The sequence below is a fragment of the Stigmatopora nigra genome, chromosome 13 (assembly GCF_051989575.1).
Source record: "Stigmatopora nigra isolate UIUO_SnigA chromosome 13, RoL_Snig_1.1, whole genome shotgun sequence".
In the NCBI taxonomy this organism is placed as follows: Eukaryota; Metazoa; Chordata; class Actinopteri; order Syngnathiformes; family Syngnathidae; genus Stigmatopora; species Stigmatopora nigra.
In genome coordinates, this window is record NC_135520.1 from 9,283,887 (window position 1) to 9,309,145 (window position 25,259).

Here is a 25,259-nt window from a genome sequence, read left to right on the forward strand (position 1 = left end):
AGACAATAACGGCGAGAAATGTAAATCAGTGGCACATAAATTCACTTTGTTCTTTTTTTTTGTTGATTAGAGGAACCACACTAATTTGACAATACAGGGTTTCCATAAAGGCAAGTAGGGTGGGAAAAAAATATTGTTTAAAATATCAATCCAATAAATATTGGAAAACACAATATGTTGAGGAGGTTTAAACTTCACTTTGAACTGGAGTCTTATTCAAGATTGAGCAATCTATCAGTTGTCAAGGTTAGAATGCACTATTAAATTCAAATATATATATATATATATATATATATATATATATATATATATATATATATATATATATATATATATATATATATATATATATATATATATATATATATATATATATATATATATATATATATATATATATATATATATATATATATATATATATATATATATATATATATATATATATATATATATATATATATATATATATATATATATATATATATATATATATATATATATATATATATATATATATATGAATGGAGATATTTTATTAATTTTACTTTTCATACACATATGTATCTTAAAAAATATTTCAATTGTATGAGTAGAGCCAAAAAATACTACATTGTTCTCATAATAACTAGTATTAGTCTAATACACGTTATTATAAAAGCAATGTATTTTGTGTGCATGTACCTTTAAAAGACGTCACCGGGGTTAGAGTTCATAGCTGCCGCCATTTTTTCAAGATGGCGAATGAGCTATGAGTAAGTAAGGCTGAGCAGCTCTTAAGTGACGATTTACCGAAGAAAGACCTGATAAACTCCGCACAGTACAATGGTAAGTTATAATTTTGGGATTTCGAATCCCCAGTTCTCATTTTACGAGTGCTTATTGACGCGAACATTCTTAATTGGCGTGATGTAGCCCCACATGGTTGGACACTGAAAAATGTTTGCAAACAAATTGGCTACATTACGTTACCTATAGCCCTTTCTTTATATTTGAACAGATATCATTCAATTGTGTCTTTCAGATCTTCAACGAACACGGACTGCTCGGAAACATCAAGCATGTAGCTAAAACGACCGAAAGGGGACTTTTTTGTGCACGCCATATCGAGCTGTCAGCAAAGTGAGTCGCTTCTTTTTTTTAAATACTAGTTTCTATTTCCCCTCTCCGTGTAATAATTAAGTGTCAGCGTTAAATGCTTTGCTCAATTAGCTTGTTTTTCGTTATGATACATTCAAATTTTGACTGAAAACTAACTGATTTGGTTTTGATTTTTCTTTTTTTTTTAAATAAATATAAATCAATTCCTCGTTGCACTGATTGGCTAAAGATTGTCACGTGATCATCGAATCGGGGTCAGGAACCACTGATATATATATATATATATATATAACTTTAACCTGGGCTTGGACCTTTTGTTTTTAGTTTTAAATGTGGTTTTGACAAAACCAAGTGAGACATTCATACAAACAACAATAGTGAAGGGGTCATTTTTGACATAAGTTTAAACATTTGGTAAAACAACCATTTTTCCTGAGTGTAAGAAGAGAAAAATAGAAGCAAGATGACTTTTTGGGATATATATTTAAAAAAAAAGATTTGAAATGATCGACGGAATAACTCATCCAGGATGAAAAACATGAGAATGAATGAATGTGGGTCATTTGTGCATCAAAGTGGTTAAATAAGCATTTTTATAATCATGCTGTGGTGTTTTGTAGATGTTTAAAGCCACGGAAACGGTGGAGGAAGTGAAAGCTGTCAGAAATCTACAAGACCAAAGAAATCAAGGGATGAGGTATGACATGTGTTTTGTTATTTTATTTATTTTCATGTCACTAAGCCTACTCTTGCCTCTTAAGGGTCCATCCAAGTGAACCAAATCAACGCTGAAAAAGGAGTGACACGGTGGATGGCACAATCTTTGACGTCAACATCTCACTGGTACTTGTCTCCAACTCTAGTCCAGTATGTTTTTCATGTCTGCCACATCTGATCAGATCATTTGATTTTGGTGTTGGAAGACATGTAATGTTCCCTTTTGCTGTTTTTTTTTTTGCACGCAACAGGCCTGAGATCTTTGTGGGTTGCCCACATAAAGATGTCTCTTGCACCATATGGTATCTCTGTATTTCTGAAAATCAAAGTTAAATAAAAGCCTAAATCGTCAAAATGATGTTACACTGGCCATTTATTTCTGCAGCTCTTTGTAGCAAAAATTCCAAGTTTATTCCCACAGCTTCTTTTCAAATTTTATTTTCTAAGTGTTTATTCCCACAGCTTTTCAAATTTTATTTTCTAAGTGTTTATTCCCCCAGTGCTTTCAAATTTATTGTCTAAGTGTATAATCCCCACATCTTCAAATTTTATTTTCTAAGTATTTATTCCACCAGAATAATCTAAATATTCATTTTCCCAATGTTTTATCATATTAAGTTACTCAATCCCCTGTCTTATTTATTAAGTATTTATTCCCCTACTTTTTTCAAAAATGTCTTTTCTAAGTATTTTCCCCTCAGTGCTTGCAAATGTATTTTCTAAGAGTTAATTTTCCTATTTTGTTTATTCCCATTTTATTTTCAGAGTATTTATCCCCCCTGCTTTTTTCCAGATTTTATTTTCTAAGTGTTTAGCCCCCCTGCTTATTACCAAATTTTACTTTCTAAGTGTTCTTCCCCCCTGCTTTTTTCCAAATTTTATTTTCTAAGTGTATATCCCCCCTGCTTTTTACCAAATTTTATTTTTTAAGTGTTTATCCCCCCTGCTTTTTACCAAATTTTATTTTCTAAGTGTTTATCCCCCCTACTTTTTACCAAATTTTGTTTTCTAAGTGTTTATCCCCCCTGCTTTTTACCAAATTTTATTTTCTAAGTGTTTATCCCCCCTGCTTTTTACCAAATGTTATTTTCTAAGTGTTTATCCCCCCTGATTTTTTCCAAATTTTATTTTCTAAGTGTTTATCTCCCCTGCTTTTTTCCGAATTTTATTTTCTAAGTGTTAATGTTTTTTTGTTTAGCCACAAATGTTTTCTTAATCTGCAGGTAAAGGATCTCCACATTAACTCCTAAGTATGCCAAAGTTTAAATGTTTACTTGTAAATAAATTTTCTTAACTCTGATTGTGACTTGCATCTTCTGTTAAAGACAAAACACATGCATACATTTGAAAGCTTTTATTTTGAAAAACTTGAGCAAAATAAAGTAATTCCTCCAGTCACCAGCAGGAAATCCAGGAAATAAAAGCTCCAGCTTTTATTTTGAAAAAGTTTGTAGATAGGTTCCCGCTGGTGTTACAGCATCGTAAAAAATCGAATCTTCTCCACCCCCTGGTGGAGAAGATTCGAAAAATGAAAAAGGGGGGGTTAGTACAGTTAGTTAAAAAAGCAATGAGAAGGGCTCACCTTTTATTTTGAAAAACTTCATAGACTGGTTCCCGTTGGTGGTCCAGCATCGTAAAAAATGAAATCTTCTCCACCCCCTGGTGGAATTCTGGAAAAACTGAAAAAGGGGGGTTAGTACACAGTTAGTTCAAAAAACAATGAGAAGGGCTCACCTTTTATTTTGAAAAACTTCATAGACTGGTGGGAGCTCCTGAGACTATCTGTACATAGGCAGAAACCAGGTCCCCCCTGGTGGAATTCAGGAAAACAGAAAAAGGGGGGTCAGTAGACCAGGTTACATAAAAAAACATTGAGAAGGGCTCACCTTTTATTTTAAAAAACTTCATAGACTGGTGGGAGCTCCTGAGACTCTGTACATAGGCAGAAACCAGGTCTCCCCTGGTGGACTCTGAAAAAAAAAAAAAAAAAGAGTCAGTACACAGAGTTAAATAAAAAAACATTCAAAAGTTCTTACCTTTTATTTTGGAAAAAAAAAACTCATGCTCAGGCAGAACAAATATTAGTTTTTTCAAAATAAAAGGTAAGACCTTGGAAATGGTTTTTGTTTTTCAGAATTCCTGCCTTTGTTGAGATAGGCCCAGGCAGAACCAATCTCAACATAGGCAAGAAACCTGGTCCCCATTGGGTGGATTCTGGAAAAAAGGGGGGTGAATATACAAAGTTAAGTTAATAAACATTCACAAGTAGGGTTTTACCCAAATGGGAGATATTTTATTTTGAAAGGAAATAGTACATTTGAGGCCTCAAGTTTTTCAGTGCACTATAGTTGAATAAATGCCTCACTTATATTTTGTCAAAACCAGATTTAAAATTAAAAGGTTCAAACACTGGGGTCTTTTATTTTGAAAACACTTTAGCCTGGAGTTTTTCAGTCAATCATTTCTATTCGTTCTTAAATTAATATCCCAAAAAGCTTCAGTTTTTCTTATTACGCCAAGAAAATAGTTATTTTACCAAGTTTAAATAGGTCAAAATGACCCCTGCACTATAGTTGAATAAATGACTCACTTAGATTTTGTCAAAACTAGATTTAAAATTAAAAGGTTAGGGGCTTTTTTGAAAAATAAAACATTTCTGCCTCAAGTTTTCAGTCAATCATTTCAAATCTATTCATTCTTAAAAAATAAATATCCCTAAAAGCTTTTGTTTTTCTCTTAGTCAAAGCAAAAACATTTCACCATATGTTAAATGAGTAAAAAATTACCCATGCACTATGGTTGAATAAATGCCTCTTATATTTAGTCAAAACCACATTTAAAGCTAAAAGTTAAAAGGTCCAAGCCCTGAGGTATTTGGTAGTTAAGGGGGTAAAAGTCATAACTTATTTAATCAATCAAATATCACTGGTTCCACTCCATGGCAGAATACTAATTTCTTTAAATTAAGAAAAATGTCAGAAGCTACTCCTTCACTTGGCACTATAGTATAAATACTTTTTTTTAATTTAATAGGGATGACCCTACTTTAAAGTTTTTAATTTATCACAGGGTCTACATTAACCGCGAAAATCGAGGGATTACTGTTTATTCTTTATGCATCCACTAATGTCATTTGTGTGGGGGAATTATCCACAGGCTTTTACTATTAAAGTAACAGTTAGTATTTTCATTCAAAATTTGAATGTATCATAATGAAAAACGAGCCAATTGCGCAAAGTCTTAAATACTAATGGCTGACTGTGAAATATTAGACGCATAGAGAAATTCTGAACCATTTCAAAATGACTCACTGTTATCGCGTCGACAAGATGCTCCTTTCTGGTCGTTTCGGCCACATTCTGGATGTTTCCCAGCAGTCTGTGCTCGTTGAGGTACTGAAACACACAATAGAATGATTACTTTTTAAACAAAGAGCGATCGATAATGCAATGCAGCCAATTTGTTTGCAAACATTTTGCTTGCATGGCCAGATCACGTCAAAGGATCATGCTGCCGTCGAAAATCACTCTTAGGATGAGAATTGGGGCTTCGATATCCCCAAACGATAACCTACTGAATGTGTTGCATCGTCCTGGGAGAACCTTTCTTCGGAAAATCGTCAGTTCTGAGAAGTTCTGCAGTGCACGCCCGTGCAGTCTCATCGGCCATCTTGGCGCCTGACGTCGGCTATTTGAACTCTGAACTCGGCCACGCCCATTAAACATAGACACACAAGAAATAGAAATTGTTTTAATAACAACGTGCATTAGTCAGTGTGTGCGTGTGTGGAGGAGGGGGGGGGGTCGTTTTGGTAGAACTTTAATACTAAAAAAAACAACAACATTGTTTTCATAATAAAATGCGGTAGTCAGTGGGCGGGGCGGGGGCGGGGCTGTAATACGTGTTCATTGGGCTTTCATACTTAGAAAAAAATACAATGTTTTCATCATAACGTGCCTTAGTTAGTGGGGGGGAGCTGTAAATACTTTTTGGTTGGGCTTTAATATTTTAAAATACAGCATTGCACATTATGAACATTGTGATGACATGCACTTTAGTGTTTGATTTTTACTTCTAGACGTTTAAATGATACTTGGTAAGCATAGAACTCATCCTCGCACTCCATGGTTTGGGAAACCTTTTGGTTGGAAGACTGTCCATCTCACAAGTCATCCATTTTTGCCCTTGTCACTAATCTGAAAAAAAAAAAAAAAAAAATAAAAGTAGGTTTAGTGTGTGACTGGCGACACCATGACATGAACATCTGTCTCCTATATTAGAGGCAGGTGACTGACCCACTACATCACTAGGTCAGGTGAACAAACCCCTATGGCACCAATTGGCTACACTTTGCTATGTCATTATTGGAAGGTCTGCACTATAAGTACATAGAAACAACGAAGGGAAAAGGTTTCACCACGGGGATTCGAACCCCAGCCTCCCACATGGGAGCCAGGTGAACAAACCTCAATGCTACTTTGCCATTCCAAGGAAATTCAACTCTCTCATTATATGTACAGTATATACCAGAATAAGCAAACAAGTTTACAAAAAAAGCCTGTTATTTTAAATATGCTATTTCAAACATCCATTTAAAATAGAAAACATAACAATATAAGCAACCAATAACTCAACATATGTCCTGTCAATAGATAGACTCTATCTAATAGTTATTCTCTATCAAAATATGGCCCTTGGGAGCATTTGATCTGGTCCTATTTCTTCCTAAACTCAGTATGGCCGGGTGGAATGTGTAAAAAGTCAATTGTAAAAAGTACTCTCCGCACAAGTGGTGTCAAACAGGTCTGTCCACTATTAGTAGGGATGACTTCACGCAATGAGGACAGGATGAACACACCTTTGTCTTACAGAAAAGGAGTAGTGAATGAAGCAGGCCGCATGGTAATGTCGTTAATGTTTTGATGAGACTTTTAAAGGGCATCGCCCTGTGCTACAACTGCACAAGAGTTGGCATTTTAGCAAACAAAAGCACTTCCCTAGTTATTTCTTAACTTGTGGTGATTGGTGGCTATCCTATTATGACTGATTGCAAATTTAAAAAAAAACAAAAATCTCTATTATATATGATAACTACAAAGATTGAAATCTCATATTGGTGCTCATTAGGTAACATTCTGACTGGTGTTTTCCGACATACCTGTGCTCGCTCACCTGTTACGGCCAGTACCTTAGCATGGAATATTTGCTAAAATAATTCAGTAAGGCAGATTGGAAATTAGTACAAATATTAAACTATGCCTGTTTATGAAAGATAAGGCGGTTAAATATAAATCAATGTAGGAATACACACATTTTTTATCCTTTGTCTAAAACAACAAATGTTCTTATGTCACTCTACTGTGCAAAACTCACAAAAATCAGTCAAAAATATTGGTAAAATTTCCTCTAAATTACCTCATACAAAATGAAAAATCAAAACAAATGATATCTCATTTCAGAAATCAAAATTCCTTTCAAAAGGAAGTTGACACCTATTGTCTATCTTTTAAACATGTGGGTCCCTCCTCCGCACATTTTACACGTCAATGCAATTCACTGTATCTCTCCTCATCTCAAAGCTGAACCGCTTTATCCTCACTAGGGCCCCACGGGGTGCTGGAGCCTATCCCAGCTGACTTAAGGCTAGAGGTACGGGACACCCAATTGCAGGGTATACAAGGAAACAAACTGGTTACTGTTTGGGATTTGACAAGTTATTAAAAAAAGGAGACCTTAAGTCCAAAGTACATTTTTCATGGGCTGCACAGTGGTTGAGTGGTTAGCCTGTTGGGACCCAGAGTTTTAGTATCGACGGTTCGATCCCATGGTGGTTTTCACTGATGCTCCTTGCAACTGGATTGGCCACCTGTTCTGGTGAATGACAAATATTAAAAAAAACGGAAATATTAAACATCATATGCTGAAACAGTAGTTTCTGGTAACTTTAACTCTTTGGCACCATCGTGTGGACATATGTGTTATTGAGTGTTTGTTGTTATTTTTTGTTAAATAACAGCAAAACAGAAGAATTTACCATGAATACAATAGGTGATTTTTACATGTCAAAATTGTCACACAAAAAAAAAACAAATTGTTACATCCAGTTGACAAGAATTATGAGAATAAAATGCAAAAAGAAGCCAATGTATTTTACAGGCCTCTGGCAACACATTTTTCTTTATTCGAGTAAGATGTGTCAACATCCAGCATGACAAAAATTGTACAAAGTTCACAATTTATAAATGAAATATCACCGCAACTTGTGATCTCACACATTTATAGCAAAATTAAAATGTCAACAAATCCATGCCGTGTTGTACAAAAATAAATCAAACTTCAGTTCCACAGAGAGCACAATAGTTTATACAAAATCCAGTCTTTCTTCATGGTCACTGAAACCCATCTCCTAAATAAAACGGCGCAAATAAACTCATAAACGCTGATGATTTCACACTCTTCTTTTTTGGGAAGAAAAAAAAATCCTCCTTTTTGAATATGTGGCAATCTATAAATAGTCAACCATAACTCTTCAGGTTTCTTGCTGAGCAGTTTGTGCTTTAATAAATCTCCTTTCCCCCCATTTTTTTTTGTTTGACTGATAATGAGGGTTAATCCGAAAAAAGCTCGTACTAAGCAATTACTCTACCGAAGCGTCACTATATTGGCAAAAAAGCTGCAGACACAATGGCGCGGAATAAAGACGATGTGCACGAGAGAGTCTTGAAAGTTCATTCATTTCAGGATTCAGCTGCATTAGCTCTGGACAAGGCAAATTCCGATGAGCGCTAACAACTAGAAGAACAGAATGGAGAAAGAAGTGCGTTTAATCACGCTGGGTGTGGATGCTGGATTGTATTTCACCTGCTCAAAAAAAGAAAAAAAATAATTAAAAAAAAATCTGGTCTCACAAGGCCTTTGTTGTTTTTTTATGTGTCTTTTTCTTCTTTTAAACCTTGAAATTGATTGAGTACTTTATTCCTTTGTACAGTGATTAGATATAAAGTGCTGCTGGGGAATAACTTGATCTTTTCCTAAAAAGATAAGCAAAAAAAAAAAAAAAAAAATGAACATTGATCATGTTTTTTTTGTTTTTTTGTTCATTTTTTTACAATAGCCTAAGCGCTATGGTTATAATCATCCTCTTCCCTGTTTTGCCTTTTCCTTACTTAATCCACACAGTGGCTTTCCAAGCTGTTAGTCGCTCCAATCGCGTGCCAAAGAGGTCACCTGGAAAATTGCACGTCGCCATATTGTACGGATAATATCTTCAAGGACAAGTGCAAATAGTCGACTGGCACATACGTGGGGACAGTGACCCTGTAAGTCCCGCTGTCTATAAATACTCTTTACAAAAGCCTCCTTTGTTTTTTTTTTTATTCGTCTCTAGGGTTTACTGCTTTTTAGTTCTGTAAGAACATCAAAACATGGAAACGAAGGTGTCCCTGTGCAAAACATCACAGACAAAAAAAAAAAAGAAGTGGAACCCATGTTTCACTTTTGACAACTCCACAATCAAATTCCTCCTAGGTTATTTTAAAAAACTTTTGTATTAAAAAGATTTGTATAAAAAAATCACTATTTTACATCACTATATTTAAAAAGCTTCGTGTTTTGGCCCCGCCGGGTTTATAAATGAGAAATTGCATATTACCCTACGTTTTGCCCCCTTTTTTTGTGGATTGCGTCTGGTTTTTAAGATAAACAAATGATTTGCTTTTTTTTATATATATTGCTGAAGTATTTCTTTGATTCTTGTAACACCGTTTGGATTCAAATAGGAGGATGTGAGCGATATTTTTTAATCGTTTTCTTGGTATATATTTGGAATCGCGATTTTTTTTTTTTTAACACCAAGTGTGCACAAAAAGGGGAATAAATTTGCTCTTTTTAAATAACGGGATTTCCACCATCGGGTTTCCGTGTAATGATGTTTACAATATAACTGCTCATACATACATTCATACATACTCTCGGCCAGTTTTATCTTGATTTACAGCGCTGATTACAAATTCCCCCACTTTAGCTACACTTTGTTTTTCATTTTTGTTTGTTTGTAATAATAAAAACAACAAAGATTTTTTTTGTCTTTCAGGCATTGTCGTAAAATAAAGCAGTTTGCAAGCTAGCTCGTGCCCGCCAAAACTCCACAAGCAAGACAAAAAAAAAAAAAAAAAAGCACAAAGGAAGTATAAAACCACCCGTTGAATTGAAAAAAAAATGATTTGCTTCATTTTTTTTTTTTGTTGATATTACCGGCCCGCTTATTTTTTTCATCTAAAATGTTCTGTGGTCAAGCAATAAAAAGAACACATGTTCCATTAGCAGTAGCTTACTGTTGTATACACTAAAATGTGCATATGTGAGCAGCTAGAAACATTATATGACACTGTCAGCTCATATGAAAACGTACAAAATGTCTTCAAAAACTATTTTTTGATGCTTGTGTGTTTTTACTCAGACTCCCCACTTCCCCTAAAAGAAAAGAAATTCTTAATGTCTGTTGTTTAAGCATAATACTGTTGTTTTCTTCTTTTTCTCCTTAAAGTTTTCAGAATATATAACACTGTACATTATAAGTACATAACCCGTGGTGGAACAAGGAAGTGGAACCTTGTGCCGCCGCCGCCGTTCTGGAGGATTCTCGGACGTCTTGAATAGGGGCGAACGGCAAAATTGGGTTAAACTGGGATACCTTGAACCGCCTGTTTGATGTTGTCCAACAGGGCTTTGTTTTCTGGACTGTGATACTGGTCTTGGCTTGTGTAAATGTCCGATAGGGAAGTGACGTAAGCGTCAAAGTTTTGTTCAATGGGCTCCTAGAAGTACAACAAAAAATGACAAAATCAAGCTATTACAATCCAGGAATTTTTTTTTGACATAGAGAGGCATAAACAATTCATATTTTCAATTGATTTTCATTGAGAGTCATACTCAGAATTTACTAGAAGTAAAAATACATGAAAATGTGTATATTTTTTAGTCATATCACTGCCTTCAAAGCAGAAAAAAGTCTCAGAATGATGTACACAAAATTGTTACCCTGATGCTAATCAATGGGATGCAGAAAGGTTTAATTAAAAACTGGAAGATTAAAGCAAATCTAGACATAGTGTCCAGATTTTGGCTGACAGTTTAGCGGAGAGCCATAAGCACCCATCAAAAGAGCCACATGGATTTTTTGTCATTTCGGGAGGTAAAAGTACTAAGACTTACTTGCTGGTGCAGCTGTAAACAACTGTTAGTCCGAAGAAGAGGTTCTTTGTGTGCAAGTGGTTTCTGTGGGAATAAAACAGATTCTTTTATAATAATCCAGAAAAAAAAGTGATGATCATGATGATTATACATTTACGTAAACATCTCCACTATGTGGAATAAAGTGACATCTTGAAAATATACTTTTGTCTGTAACTCTCTTGCAAAAGACTGCAGACTTTTGGTATCTAAACCTTTTTTTTCATAGTTATTTCAGTGTCTTCATTGGAAAATTAAAGCAAGTAGTAAGCATTATACCATCTCCATTTCAATGTTGAATGTTTGACTGTCGGCAAGAAAATAAACTGCAACATTCTATTGCTTAGCATCTGGAAAGGCATGTGAACAAAGTATGCAAAAAAAGGGATTTTGCAGACTTTAAATTGGAGGGAAAATATAAAAAAAAATCAGTTTTCCTGTGTCTTTTCATGCAACCACAGGAGGGCACTCTTGGCTTAGGATAAAGAAGCACAATCAAGGAGCGAGCCTCCAAACTGCATATCGATGTAGTACTATATATAGTACATACTCTACTTGTGTTTTTTAGCTTTCCTAAATTCTGGTGTCCCCATTAAATTGGTTTTGTCACAAAAGCCAGAAAAAAAATAACATTTTTTTTATGCGATCGTGTCATAAATAAATATTGTGTATATCGATCGCAAAGCGGGGGAAAAAAAAAAAAGCTTTATCGAGAAAGAATGAATCCAAAAACATTTGACTGGCGACCAAAAGACCAGCGACCAAAATGGACCAAAAGACCAGTGACCAAACGTCCGAGCACCGAATTAAATGCCCCCCCAAAAAAAAGAACAAAAAAATGATCTATTTTTCTATTCAAGCACGACAGTGTCAACCAACTTAAGCATTCGCGCAATCAAGCCTCTCTGCAAGGACTATATGGTGGCTTGCCGCTCCTTGGGGGGCCCTTACCATATGGGGGAGCTGGGCATTAGCTAAACTGTTAACCAGTGACTGGCTGAGGTTGGCCAGCTCATGCAGGAGAGAGTCATTTTGCTGTTCAATCACCTTGTTTTCCTCCTCCATGGACTTCAAATTGGACTCCATAGTGGTGATCTGACAAAAGGAGAATAAGACATGAGATTTGAAGAAATGACTGGACGCCTGAACGGACACTTTGGTCGGACGATTGGTCGCGGGTGTGGGGGGTTAGTGGAAAGGCTTAAAAGTTCTTACCTGCGTTCGAAGTTTGATCATGTCTGCTTCCACTTGGGAATTAGAGTCACCTAAGTCTTTGATTTCTTCATCCAGATGTTTGAGCTCGTCGTCGTCGTGGTGGTGGTGGTGGTGGTCCATCCCTGCGGACACGTTTGCGTCAGGTCCGACTCAAATATCACAGCTGGCTTGGTATTTGAAAGGGATCATTAAAAACCATCAAATAAAAGTGCAGCCATGAATGATGAAGCACATTGTGAAACATAATATTCACCGTGATGAAATATTGTGGACAAGGATCATTTTAGTCAATTAAAAGGAAGAAAGAAGCTCAGACAATTTTGGATTATGATCTCCTCTCACCTTTTTTTATGAGCATCTAAAATTCACCAAAGGCTAAATTGAAGTGTCGGCACTATAAGTAGCACAGTTAATTAATGTTGGATTTATGTGGGAGGATTTTTTTTCTGGGTCGGTGTCACTCACTCTATGTCGTTATCTATAACTGGGTCCTAAATAAGGGCGGGTTTTGAAGTTCCATATTTTGAAGGTAAGCTGTTTTTGGACTTACCGTTGATGCCGCGCTGCTGCTTTATTGAGAGCATGTCCACTCCAGAGAGCCGAGCTTTCCTCATGGCGGAGGTGGCGCGTGGACAGCCTGACAAACTGGGAAAGAAGGGAGTCTTTTTATGGATAATAATATTAAACAAACACACACACACACACTGCTCAATATTTAACTCTATATATTTTTTTTTAGATTTAAGGGAGGGTGTAGATCCATGTATTGGACTAAAAACTAAGAAAATGTTATAATATTCAGACATAATTTGTTCAGATATGAAACTTTTGTGCTTAATTATGTATCAGAAATGAATGAAAACAAATGTGCCATTATATCCATTTTGATTTTTTGGAGTTATTTACAAAAATCACATTCAGTGTCTTGAATATCGGAATTGTATTTATTTTTTTTTCTTTAAAAATTTGAATTCAGCTTCTGTAACATCGGCATTTGATTTAAAAAAAAATCGTATTCAGCGTCTTAAAGTGTAATATCAGCATCATATAAGATCATGAGAGAGTCTATGAATCATAATACGATATGTATCACCAGATATAAGGCAATACACCCCTCTAACTAATAGAGATAACCACCAACTTCAGGCAAAAATGTGTTGAAAAAAACAATGTCTGCTCTGGTTTAAGCCAAGATTGCAGAATAATGAAAGGCAATCTGTTGCTATGTTTTCGAGGCTAGAAAATGATTCCATTGGATATGAGGAATCGTACCTCCGGTGAGTCAGGAAGCTGCCGCTGACATGACCCGAGCCGTCGCATCCCGGTGTGGGACAGGACATTCCCTCCGTCTTGCCAGACTTCCACGTGAACTGGATTCCATTTAGGTAGCCATCTTTTTGCCTCTTGGCCGCGATGGGACATCCCGATGCGCTTCTGTGGGATGCGTACTTTCCTGTCACGTGACCCTGACCATCACAACCAGGAACGGGGCACCTGCCAGGTCAAAAGTCAAACGTGGTAATATTAAGTTGCATTCTATTGTCACAATAGAGATTTCTAAAATCAGTTGTTTTCTATTGATAGTCCAAATCTTTAGTGTCAAATGGGGTGTAAAATGTGAGGCCGACAAACCAAAAACATTTTGGACACATTTTTTAACAACTATAAACCACATGTGTCAAAGTGGCGGCCCCGGGGCCAAATCTGGCCCGCCGCATCATTTCGTGTGGCCCGGAAAGTAAATCATGAGGGCCAACTTTCTGTTTTAGGATCAAATGAAATGAAGAGTATGAATGTATATTAAATTTCCTGATTTTAACCCTTTTAAATCAACAATTGTCATTTTTTAAATCAATTTTTCTGTGTTTTTAGGTCAAAAATCCTAAAAATATAAATAAAAAAAAGCTAAAATAAACATTGTTTTAGATCTATAAAAAAGGGAATATTCAGGGCTATTAATCCATTTATAAAAAAAAAAAAAAAATCTAAATATTATATCTAAAATGGTCCGGCCCACGTCAAATCAAGTTGAAGTTAAAGCGGCCCGCGAACCAACCCTTGGACACCCTTGGAACATATTATTAACAAACTCCACACATTATAAGGTGTAAACCTTTTTAGCTCAATGTAATAACCTTTAGTCAACTGTTCTGCCCCCCTTTAAACATAATATTTTCAACAAAAAGAAAATCAATTGGATATCATATTCCAAAGCCAGGCAGTGATTTGAAGAGTGGACTGTACTTGTAGTACAGCGACTACCAAACAAACATTTAGTTTCCAAATAGCAGCAGAGTGTTGCGTGTTTTCTGCACCACGAGAGAAATCAATTTGGCTGCAGGAGAGAGGCCCACTGAGGGATTTAGGTAAGGTCCAATCAATCTCTCCTCGCCTCTCTGCTTTCACCAGCGCACCACCAAACACTGCAAAATCTCCATCTCCTGGTCATGTTTCATTTATCTGATATATATACGTTTTTTTTTTTTTTTAGGAGTCCAATCATTCCTTTTGTTACCTGATAGGCTCTTGGTCTTCTTTATTCTCTTTACTGTGGATGATCTTTATGCCACTTTTCCTGGCCCGTGGACAACCCGAAAGGCTGCGGAAAAATGGGAGGGAAATGGTTAAAGTCATTGAAGTTTTTGAGGCGATCATTTTAATAATAATTTATCTAGTTCAAAGAGATTTTTTGTATGTATTTGTGGGGGAAAAATACCTTCTGTGAGAGGCGTAGTTGCCAGTGATATGTCCCGAACCATCGCACCCTGGTGTCGGGCACCTGGGGCAGAAAACACAAAAAGGGCTCAGGGCCTAGCATCGCATCAGTGCAAAAAAAAAAAAAAAAACTAACATTTTTATAAGCGTTTTTATAAGAAATACTGTTCTGCAAATAAGCAGATTTTAAATCAGTGACAGCATCTTTTTTTATGCAAGAACATCCACATTTTGCGCTTCCTACAAAAGATGTTTTAAAAAAAGTGATTCTGAGATACACATTGCACAAATATCGATTTAATATCTATCTGAAACAATCTCAGCTGTTTTTAGTGGAGAATATTAACAATTAGGGGCCTACATTTCCACCCAGTTGCACTTGACCTGGTCACATCCCAACAGCCAATCAGATTGAAGAGTTTGAACTTTAAATACTCAAATTTCAACCAAACAACTATGTATGAGAATCCCACTGTTTACAATTTCTTTTCAAATGCTTTGAAAAGGTCATCATAGGCATTTGAATTGAATCTTCAGACTTAGGCAAGCCTAAAAAAGGCCTTAAATTGACGCTGTTATGTCATATGATAAACGGTTAAGACATTGATAATAGCAAATATGGGCAAATTTCTTTAGTTTCAAATGAAATGAAATAGTTTTCCTATTTGAAACATGACCAAAGGTAGGACTTACTTGAGTTCTTGTGCGTTGTTGGCCAGCATGCTCCGAATACTTTTATCAGCTAGCGGACAACCTGAGAGACTGAGAAATATATCCTGACATTAGCAATAAAAAAAAAAAGAATATAGTGAGGAAATTCAACTAAAATGTAACAAAGAAAACGTCAGACAAACAATTACTAGGGAATGTAAAACATTCATAATATGTGAGGGAAGTGTCACCAAATAATGACTGAATGATGAAGGGTGTTGTTGTTGTTGTGTACAGAGGAGGTCTGCTAAAGAGAGAAGAACACTTACGTTATCAGGTCCTTTTTATTCTCCTTGCACTGGGCGTATTTGGGCTTGGGGCTCGGCATGTTGACGTCTGTGTAGGAGCGGTCTTCCAATAGGTCTTGGAAGGGGTCTAGATCATCCTGCTGGACAAAAGTCCATAATTATATTAGAAAAAAAGGACACATTTTAGTCAGGTTCACTCAAATTCTACACTTATTTAGTGTCAGATGGGTTATTAGGTCACAACCCTTCATATTTTTTTAATGTAAAATATGGGGGGCGCTTTTAATTTGATGTGTACATTTGTAGAGATTACTTACAATACTGTGATACCTCACCACTACGCGTATTCACCACATTGCGACTTGTATTCGCCAAATATACGCTAAAAGTTCATGGAATAGAAACAAAAATATAATAAATAATAACATGAAATGGGCGAAAAAGTCAATTTGTGATTGGACACGTTTCACTGGTGGATTGCCTACCTTTGAGGGTTAAATTATAGTGAAAAAATTGGTATTTAAAAACTTCTTATAGTTTTAAATAGGCGCCATAAAAATACTTGTGGTTATTCACCCATTGTGGCAGATCTTTGAACCTACAACCCGGATAAACCAGGTATTACTGTATACAAGTATGCCATATAAACACAATAGTACAGTAAAATGGTGAAATGGAATTAAAAATATTGAGTCAAAAGGCTGTTCTTCTTCTTGTAATGCTCACCTCAGCCGCTAGAGAGAAATATTGTGTCGTATCAACACAAAAAAGGCGCGCTTTGTCTGCAGTGTGCTCAGTGCAACCAGGGCATGACAGCAGTTGACGCAATTCCTCTTCTATTTTTTTCTTCTTCTGTGCCCGCAGTGTAACTACAGTATGGCTTTTGAACAGAAAAGTCCAACAAAAAAAAAATGCCTCAAACAATTGCGCTCTATCCAATCTGCCAGTATACAGAGGTAGTAGCTTCATACGGGCTTTTGCAATTAATAGGACGAATGTTAGCACGCATAGGGGGGAAAAAAAGGAGGCTAGCTTTGGCTTTCACTCACACATAGAAATACAGTATACATGGAGACAAAGCATATGAGAGAGGGAGAGAGAAAGAGAGAGAGAGAGAGAGCTGGAGAAACAGACAGTGCACATTGGGGTGCCCGTGCACATCGACAGATGCACCCAGCAGTGGTGCATTGATTTCCAGCAGTTCTTTGATGAGATGAGCTATTCCACATCCCTCCCAAGGTGCTACTTTGCATAATTCATCTCAGAGAAGAGCAAAATATGGAGAAAAAAAAAAGCCTAGCACAAATGTGGGGGAAGACACAAACAAAAGGCGACCGAAGCATCGTAATGCCAAGGATGTCAATTAATTGGGTTAAGGAAACCTGCTCCAAAAATAAAATATGTACTGTATTTGTTTTTTTTGACAGGAGTTATAAAATGGGAGAATGATCAAAGAACCATGAAAAATGTTTAACAATGACTGTGAAAAGTATTTTGAGCTATCTCGAGCAAACAGGTCTAAAAAAAAGCATACTTAAGTGCTTTGTCAAAACCACCAGATGACAGCAAATTCTCACTTGAATGCTATCATTACTGTATGTGTGATTACTCTTCATCACAGATGTGTTCATTGTGATCTCTTACAAAGAAATATATCAACAAAAGGAGGCAAAAACATATAAAAAAATATTAAACTGACATGTTTTGACATGTCTGGAGTTACTATTTGAATGGCAACACTTCAAAATGGAGACACTTGTGTCTTTTTATTATGTGTAGGGCTAATCAGTCACCTTTTCCCATAACATTCTCATTTAACCATGCCTTGATGGATTTTGTTTTTCCATAGAAACAACATCTTTGGGTAAAAAAAAAGGTTTAAAGGACGCTACCTATTTTATGTCTCTGTATTTGATGAACACAAAGTAGCAAAATTTCCAATCATTTGCTCTATAAGATATATAAATGCAAATTTACTTGTATTTTTACCTCTTTGTCGTCCCCATCTATGTGTTTGATCTTAGTGTAGTCTACGGGCAGGTCCCAACAATCGGCAGCGTCCCCCATGCCGTAGCAGCGGGAGCCAAGAAGGGCAGCTTGCCTCTGGGGGGACATGGGCTCTAGCGGGGTGAGCACTGAGTCCCCTCCGCCGCCGCATAGACGCTTGCTCATACTCAGGTCCAATGTACCGTTCTCGTCAACATCTAGGCCGGGACTCTGGATGAGGTAGTGGTCGGAGGAGGGTAGCGTTTGTCATGCATGTGTGCAAAACAGAGAGAAAGAAAAGAGAGCAACAAAGTTGGGAATTAAATAACAGTCAAACATGTTTTCAATAAAGCCATACTCATTCATAGCTAATTACATTTTTTAAAAATTAGGAAATGATCCAAATTTTACAGGTTGGGACCTATAAGTACCCTAAAATGACAAGGAAGTGCTGCAAAATTAACTAATTGCCTGGCAGTGACAAGCATTGATGCCCAATTCATTTAAACTGCCTTTGAATGCCCATCTTTCAGCACCGTGGACAGCGCTCAAACACCCATTCTTCAGCACTGTGGGCAGAGCTCCAACGCCCATTTTTCAGCACCACGAACAGCGCCCCAAACGTCCATCTTTCAGCACCACAAACAGCGCCCCAATGTCAAACTTTCAGGACCAATGACAGCGCCCAACGTGTCCATCTTTCAGCGCCATGGACAGCGCTCTAAATGACCATCTTTCGGGACCATGGACAGCGCTCCATGTCCCATCTTTTCGTTCAACAAAGGCCAATAATTGAAGAATTTTGGCAAAAAATTAACTGGTTTTGCCTACATTAGATCCAGTTGGCATGAATGTGGCCTACCACTGTTGGCTGGGATAGGCTCCAGCACCCCCTCAACGCTTGTGAGGAGTGTGGAAAATTAATGAGTAATTACTACTAAAGAGAAATGCAGCCTTGGACAAAAATGTAGTAGCAATATTGTATGTCCGTCCTTGCAATGGGCCAAAAGCTGACAAGGTCAACAGTGCTTGAGGACAAGCGCATTCCTCTTCAAGCATCTCCTTTCTCTGTGTCTCTCTTTTTCCTTCCAGCCTGCAATAGTCTGTGTCCCATGTTCAGCACTGTCACAAGTGGGAATACATGCGCGACTGTGTGACTCTGATGTGAGTGGACGTCATGGTACGAGGGTGGCGGAGGGGGCCGAGGAATATAGTGGTGGGCTTTGACTGTGGTTGGAACTAGACCTCCGTGCGCCCAAAAATAGAGACACACCGACAGCCAAGATGGGAAATTGCTCAAAATACTCGATTCCATGTTTTCTTTAGGGGTTATTCCTCTATTTCTAGCTAGGTTCTAGAGATAATATATTTATTACCTCCTTTTCAGCACTAAGGACAGTTATGTTATTTGCTGAGATTCCTTAGAAGATGATAATATGAAGGACATTTATACCATTAGAGGAATTGAGAAGGATCCAAAACTAAATGCTGTTTGTGTCTATTCGTAGTTTGCAGTGTAGAATTATACTGTGCCAGAATGACATTTACAAGCTTTTAGTCATGTATCTAAATAGGATTTACAAATAAAGTGCAACAACAACTACGACTGTGACTATTTTCTATCTAATTTCTGCCATAGTCAAATAAAATTGCAATGGTTTTGCTCCAAAACAAACAAACAAAAATGTTACTGTAGCAACATCTTGTCTGCTAAATCCCACACATTATATATAATAATACTGTGGCCGCTCTACACACAAAAATCACATTTCTTTTCTAACAGCTCTGTCCTGTCTGACTTTTAGTTCTTCATTTTAAAAGAGTTTATTCTTCCAATTTCAAGAGGGCATTTTTGGCCAGGGCCCCTTCAAATAAATACATAACATGACTGTTTTGAGTAAAGAAACAGGGTCCAATAGGGCATGGTGATGTGGTTTTGTGCAGAACAAACTCAAGAGCCTTGATCTGGACCCCTTCAAATATCTTTTTCAATGTCTGGACTAGAGATTGTGAACCACAGCCACTCATAGAGCATTAGCAACCCCTGACATCACCAATGCACTTTATTAGTATCGAGTGGCTTTTTCTACCTCCTCGTCAGTAAATGGATCACATACAGCACAAGGGATCTAATGGTATGACTCAACACTCAAATATATGATAATGATAACATGAAAGGATTGGCTTCTCCTTAATTGAGCCTTTTCTCGTGGTACAACGTCACACACTTAAGACAGTGTGGTGAACTTTTCATGGGTTCTCATCTCTGACTGCAAAGGGTTAACCACTAGGGCCATTTCAGCTATTTTGGATCCGTTTTTTGTTTTTTTATTTTTTATTTTAAGAAATAAATCTTCCCCAAAGTTGTGGGCATCACAACTGTAACTCAGCAATTACAAAAGTATTGTAAAAAGCAGGGATGTCCTGAAGCTGACTTTTCGCCTTCTGATCCAGTCCTATTTTGTTATTATGTTTTGATATTTTTAGATCAGTATAAATCACAGGTGTCAAAGTGGCGGGCCAGGGGCCAAATCTGGCCCACCGTATCATTTTGTATGGCCCGGGAAAGTAAATCATGAGTGCCAACTATCCGTTTTAGGATCAAATTAAAATGAAGAGTATAAATGTATATTAAATTTCCTGATTTCCCCCTTTTAAATCAATAATTGTCATTTTTTAATCTATTTTTTTCTGTTTTTAGTTCAAAAATCATGTTGTAAAATCTAAAAATATTCAAAAAAGCTCAAATAAACATTGTTTTGGATATATAACACGGCCCACGACCCAACCTGAGTCTGACACCCTTGCACTGGATGATCTGGGTGACCCCAAACCTTTGAACAGTATCCACCATCCGTTTTTTTTAACAATTGTCCTCCAAGCAAAATGTTCCCGAGTGGTCCTAAAGGTATAGCAAACTAGACCCTCCCCTATTACTGTCAAAGACATGTCCACCCATATATTATCTCAACATCTCTTTCATTAAACAAGGACTGTCTGAAAATCCCAAGTAACATATGGCAATTTTCCTTGCACGTTACACAGGCAGACATGCTGGTAGCGTCACTCACGGCTGTTTTTTCCGCTCAGGAGACAGCTGGGCAGGTTTTTATTTTTCTCTGTCTGGGGTACAGATAAGAGCAGGACCAAGCGTCGTTTGACACGGCACGCGCCCAGTGTGTCATTTCTGAGAAGATAAGGTGACGCTGTTTCTGTATTATCTACGCTGAGATACTGAGCGGGAAAATGGTGGCGAGAGAAAGAGAGCCAATGTTGACAGTACGGATGGTGAGCATACTGATCACAACGGAGCAATAGAAGGATTTTGGATGGCCTTTTCTGAATGTCAACGTAGCAGGGAAGGGGAAGGAGAAACACTATATAAGAGAGCAGTGCAGTAAAAGTGGAGTGAAGTGGAAGAGAAGCCAAGAAGTTGGAAAGAACAAATGCCTCAAGTGGTCTGAAATCATTTCATTGTCTGTCATATGTTGTGGCGAGACAAGCGGCAAATCTCCTGAGGCAAGTTAGGAAGACGGGAAACTTCCCTGGGCTATTTCCTTTCATCTCAAGTCGTGCCTATTGCTAGTTCTCTCAGTGTACTTCCATACACTCTAGTTATGTCGCCTCCCGCCCGCAATCATTTTGATTACCGTCGTCATTATTGACGGCTTCACGTAGACTTGATTTATACCATCCTGTGCGTCGGGATTACAGACAAGAGTGATTGGAGTGTAAGGCGGTCTCTAATTGTCCATTTCATTGCACAGATCCCTTTTTGAATTCATTAATGGGCCTAGTATGTCTGCTTTGGCAGCTCGTGCCAACTAGGAAATGTTGCACTAAAAGTAAGTTAGGTTCTTGAGATGATGATAAGACAGCCTAGTGAAATTGTTATTCTTAAAGGGAAGAGTGAGGCCTACCTATTGGTATGAATGAGTTGGCATGAACAGTAGGGAAAGAGATTTTTCTTTAACTCGATTTCATGTGGGCCGGACAATTTTAGATATAATATATATATTTTTTTAAATAAATGGATGAAATGAACTGGATTAAAGGCCCTGAATATTCATTTTTTTATAAATCTAAAACAATGTACATTTTAGTTTTTGTGTGTATTTTTTAGATTTTACAAAATGATTTTTGAACTATAAACACAGAAAGAAATGATTAAAAAAATTACAATTATTGGTTTAAAAGTGGGAAAATCAGGAAATTTACTATACATCTGTACTCTTTATTATTTTAATTTGATCCTAAAACAGAAGGTCGGCAACCATGATTTACTTTCCCGGGCCACACAAAATGATGCTGTGGGCCAGATTTGGCCCCCGGGCCGCCACTTTGACACATGTGATCTAGTGTTTTCCATGAAAATTCACACCAGGTAATTGCCTTGGGAAATGAATAAAAAATAGTTGTAGAATAGGGATAAAGAAAGATTTTGGTTTGGAATCATAATGACTACACCTCAATGAATTAGAGAAAATGTGAAAAGTCAAATTGACACAAGTTAACAAGCAATTTTCCAGTAGCCTACCTGTGAGCACAGATCCTGCGGTTTCCCCCCCATTCCGTGGGGCATCTCCCGGCAGCGCGTGGACAAGTTGAGGATGGCGGTGGCGGCCATGTGCGCGGCCTCCATATCGTGGCTGTAGTCAAAGCTGCTCTTGCTGCAGGTGCTGCTGGCGCTGCTGCCCCCGCCTCCTCCCACACCCCCGCCTCCACAGCTCAGGCTGCTGCCACTACTGCTGGGGGCGTAGGTGCTGGTGGTGCTGCTGGCTGAGCTGGAATTCTTGCAGTACCGTTTGGCTGCAAAGTAAGAAATAACGTCCGTCTTTTCGCATGTGCCACAAAGTAGTACATTTTGTAGTACACAAGTAGTACACACACATTTATTTAATTTATATATGAACTTACTTATTACCTATCTATTTATGTCTAAAATTCCTTTTCTATATCTGCATTCTCAGCCTCTTGCTACTGTGACAACAAAATTTGCCGAATACAGGATGAATAAAGTTATCCAGTTCGAAGTCGGCTACAAATGACGGCTATTTTTGTGATGCCTAATTTGTATTTTTTTGGGAATACTGTATTTTCTCGCATATTAGCCGCCTGAACGTGTAAGTCGTACCCTTAAAATGACCTTAAAATCAATGAATTTTACAATTGACATCTATATTCATGGTTTTGATAGGGAATATATGCGAGAAAATATGGTAATTCCGATTTTTCTGGGTACCAATTTACATCACAAAAGACAACAAGCCTATATACACTAAAAATCTGCACTTAGATGGCTATTTCAAATAGGTTAGCTTCAATTATTGGCAAGTCCATGTGGCTATAAGACGGTAAGTTATTAGTAATCAGGAAAATGTCAATGCTATATAATATTACCGTCAAATCCTTTCGGGGAGGTATCTCTATGCCCGTGAACCTTGGGTGCGATGGCCCTTTTCCCGTACACTTGATGGTTGTTGGTACCCTCGAAGGCGCTGTAGTCAAAACTGGTCTTAGAGTACTTCTCCAGCTCCTTAGCCAGGTTAGATCGAGGCGTACTGGTGGAAACATTGTTCTGGTCACCATATTGAGGATAGTCTAGTTGTTTGACAAAGCATATAGGCCTGGAAAATAAATGACGAGGGGGTGGAGGTTGGACTAAACCACTGAATACTGCCCAGGGGAGAGGAAGGAAATTTAGCTGAAAGTGGGCAGACATGCCGGTGCATGTGTATCTTTGTCATCCTCCCCCGCCAAGGGAAAAACCAATGAGATTTCTTTTAGTATTTACTAAGGGGGGGGGGTGCATCGATTTGTATTAAAATTCGGGGGTTGATTTGATCCTGATTGCAGAAATAATTAGACTTGTTATAGTTCGGATGAATGTGACCACAAAGTGTATATGTGTAGCTGTAAACTATGAAGTGCCATCTTTATTTTGATGTTCATCTAAATGTGAGCATTGCCGTTACTTGTGATATCAGAGAATTTCTTCAAAACAGAACAAAAAAAACAACTTGCACTACACTGTGATAAATGTGACCGCTTTCATTGAGGGAATAAAGAGAATTGTCTTCAATATGGAGACAAATGAAGAAGACGCAGTGTTTGCTAAAGGAGAGAACATGAAACAAAAATCACTTCAAACTGGAATAACTAAGAAATGCAAAAAAAGGAACAAAACATTTCAGCGTGACAAACATTATTTCACAAACACGGGGGCTCCCTTAATAACATGCATCAAACACTCGATGTGAATTCATCAAACGGCAGAAGCGGCAGTTGAATCTTTTTACCACTGTGAAGTTGCCAGTTCCAATACAGATTGAAGATCACCTGATGAAGGCAGTGGGGGCCTACCTTAAGACTCTATCAGAAGCCTGGTTGGGTTTAGAGCCGTCACAGCTCTGGTGTTTCTCTTGGGCTTTTGCCAGCTTCTCAGCTGCAGCGATGGGACATCCAGATAGACTGTGAAACAAAAATAATGTCACCAATGATGCAGCATAAAAATCTTTCAAGCAATTTTCAAATAATATATTCTGAGGTAAATGCACGTGTTAGGGTCTGACAAACTTATTTCCCGTGGTCTCTTAAAACACAGGAACCTTGTGGAGTTAAGACGTTGATATGCTTAAATTATGAATTCAAATGCAAAATGCTGTCTAAAATATCATCCATCCGACCATCCGTTCTCTGTACTGCTTTAAAAGTCACCCCACCACACTCCATATGGTTCTAAAGTCAATGCCAAATAACTGATATTAGCACGCATGAAAAGACCCCCAAAATACTTGAGAACATGCAAACTTTTGACCTCAACGTTCAGTAGAACTGGTTCAAAAATGAAATTCACTTGCCGCTAACGTTATCGAAGGCCAGCTTTATCAGCATAAACATTGCTAAGTAATTAATTGTCTTTGTTTTAAAGGTCTCCAATGATATAGCGTAAGTTCTTGTCAAATACATCATTGAACAAAAAACTTATGACTAAGTAGAACAATACTAATTTGAGGCACATGTGGAAATATTGAGATATAGTGGAAACATCATCTTATTGACAAATGTTCACGGTAAAATCCTTGACCTCCATTTCCTTTGGTGCTTGTTGGACGGACAAGATCACATGTCAGGCATCCCAAAATGCACTTTGACAGTTGCCTGAAGCCGGTGTGGAGTCAAGCTCATGAGCACCGTGACTTTCACAGTGTGGCTTATTTCCCTTTTTTGAGCCAAAGTGGAAGTTAGGATTCACGTGCCTATTTGTGCCCGAGTCGTGTCACTGAGCACAGTGTGGGGGGGCTACTGTGGTCCTCCCAGGTCCGCACCTTTGCC

General features: G+C 37.5%; 1 protein-coding gene and 2 long non-coding RNA genes across 5 annotated transcripts in view; 1 reads left to right on the forward strand and 2 right to left on the reverse strand.

Annotated features, from left to right (window-relative positions):
• Positions 1–725: 725 nt before the first annotated feature.
• LOC144206492 (uncharacterized) lies at positions 726–2,181 on the forward strand. 2 transcript variants are annotated; one of them, XR_013328377.1, is made up of 5 exons: positions 726–828; positions 1,025–1,122; positions 1,722–1,798; positions 1,863–1,968; positions 2,070–2,181. It is a non-coding gene; the product is annotated as an uncharacterized LOC144206492 (long non-coding RNA). The 2 variants fall into 2 exon arrangements; XR_013328376.1 differs by having other exon boundaries at positions 1,863–2,181.
• Positions 2,182–3,157: 976 nt separating this feature from the next.
• Positions 3,158–5,600, reverse strand: LOC144206494 (uncharacterized). Of its 2 annotated transcripts, XR_013328379.1 has the most exons (6): positions 5,393–5,600; positions 5,130–5,213; positions 3,705–3,788; positions 3,553–3,628; positions 3,401–3,497; positions 3,158–3,325 (listed from the first exon to the last, which is right to left on the reverse strand). It is a non-coding gene; the product is annotated as an uncharacterized LOC144206494 (long non-coding RNA). The 2 variants fall into 2 exon arrangements; XR_013328378.1 differs by having other exon boundaries at positions 3,158–3,497.
• Positions 5,601–8,297: 2,697 nt separating this feature from the next.
• Positions 8,298–25,259, reverse strand: part of myt1lb (myelin transcription factor 1-like, b) — an 89,968-nt gene continuing 73,006 nt past the window's right edge. The window contains exons 14-27 of the mRNA XM_077730661.1: positions 24,288–24,395; positions 23,325–23,485; positions 22,462–22,733; positions 17,928–18,155; positions 15,960–16,075; positions 15,673–15,741; positions 14,981–15,043; positions 14,780–14,863; positions 13,537–13,758; positions 12,815–12,909; positions 12,265–12,386; positions 12,001–12,144; positions 11,032–11,094; positions 8,298–10,634 (exon numbers count right to left, since the gene is read on the reverse strand). Coding sequence (XP_077586787.1) covers positions 10,497–10,634; positions 11,032–11,094; positions 12,001–12,144; positions 12,265–12,386; positions 12,815–12,909; positions 13,537–13,758; positions 14,780–14,863; positions 14,981–15,043; positions 15,673–15,741; positions 15,960–16,075; positions 17,928–18,155; positions 22,462–22,733; positions 23,325–23,485; positions 24,288–24,395 — 1,885 coding nt within the window. The 3' untranslated portion in view covers positions 8,298–10,496. The remainder of the gene's footprint in view (positions 10,635–11,031; positions 11,095–12,000; positions 12,145–12,264; positions 12,387–12,814; positions 12,910–13,536; positions 13,759–14,779; positions 14,864–14,980; positions 15,044–15,672; positions 15,742–15,959; positions 16,076–17,927; positions 18,156–22,461; positions 22,734–23,324; positions 23,486–24,287; positions 24,396–25,259) is intronic.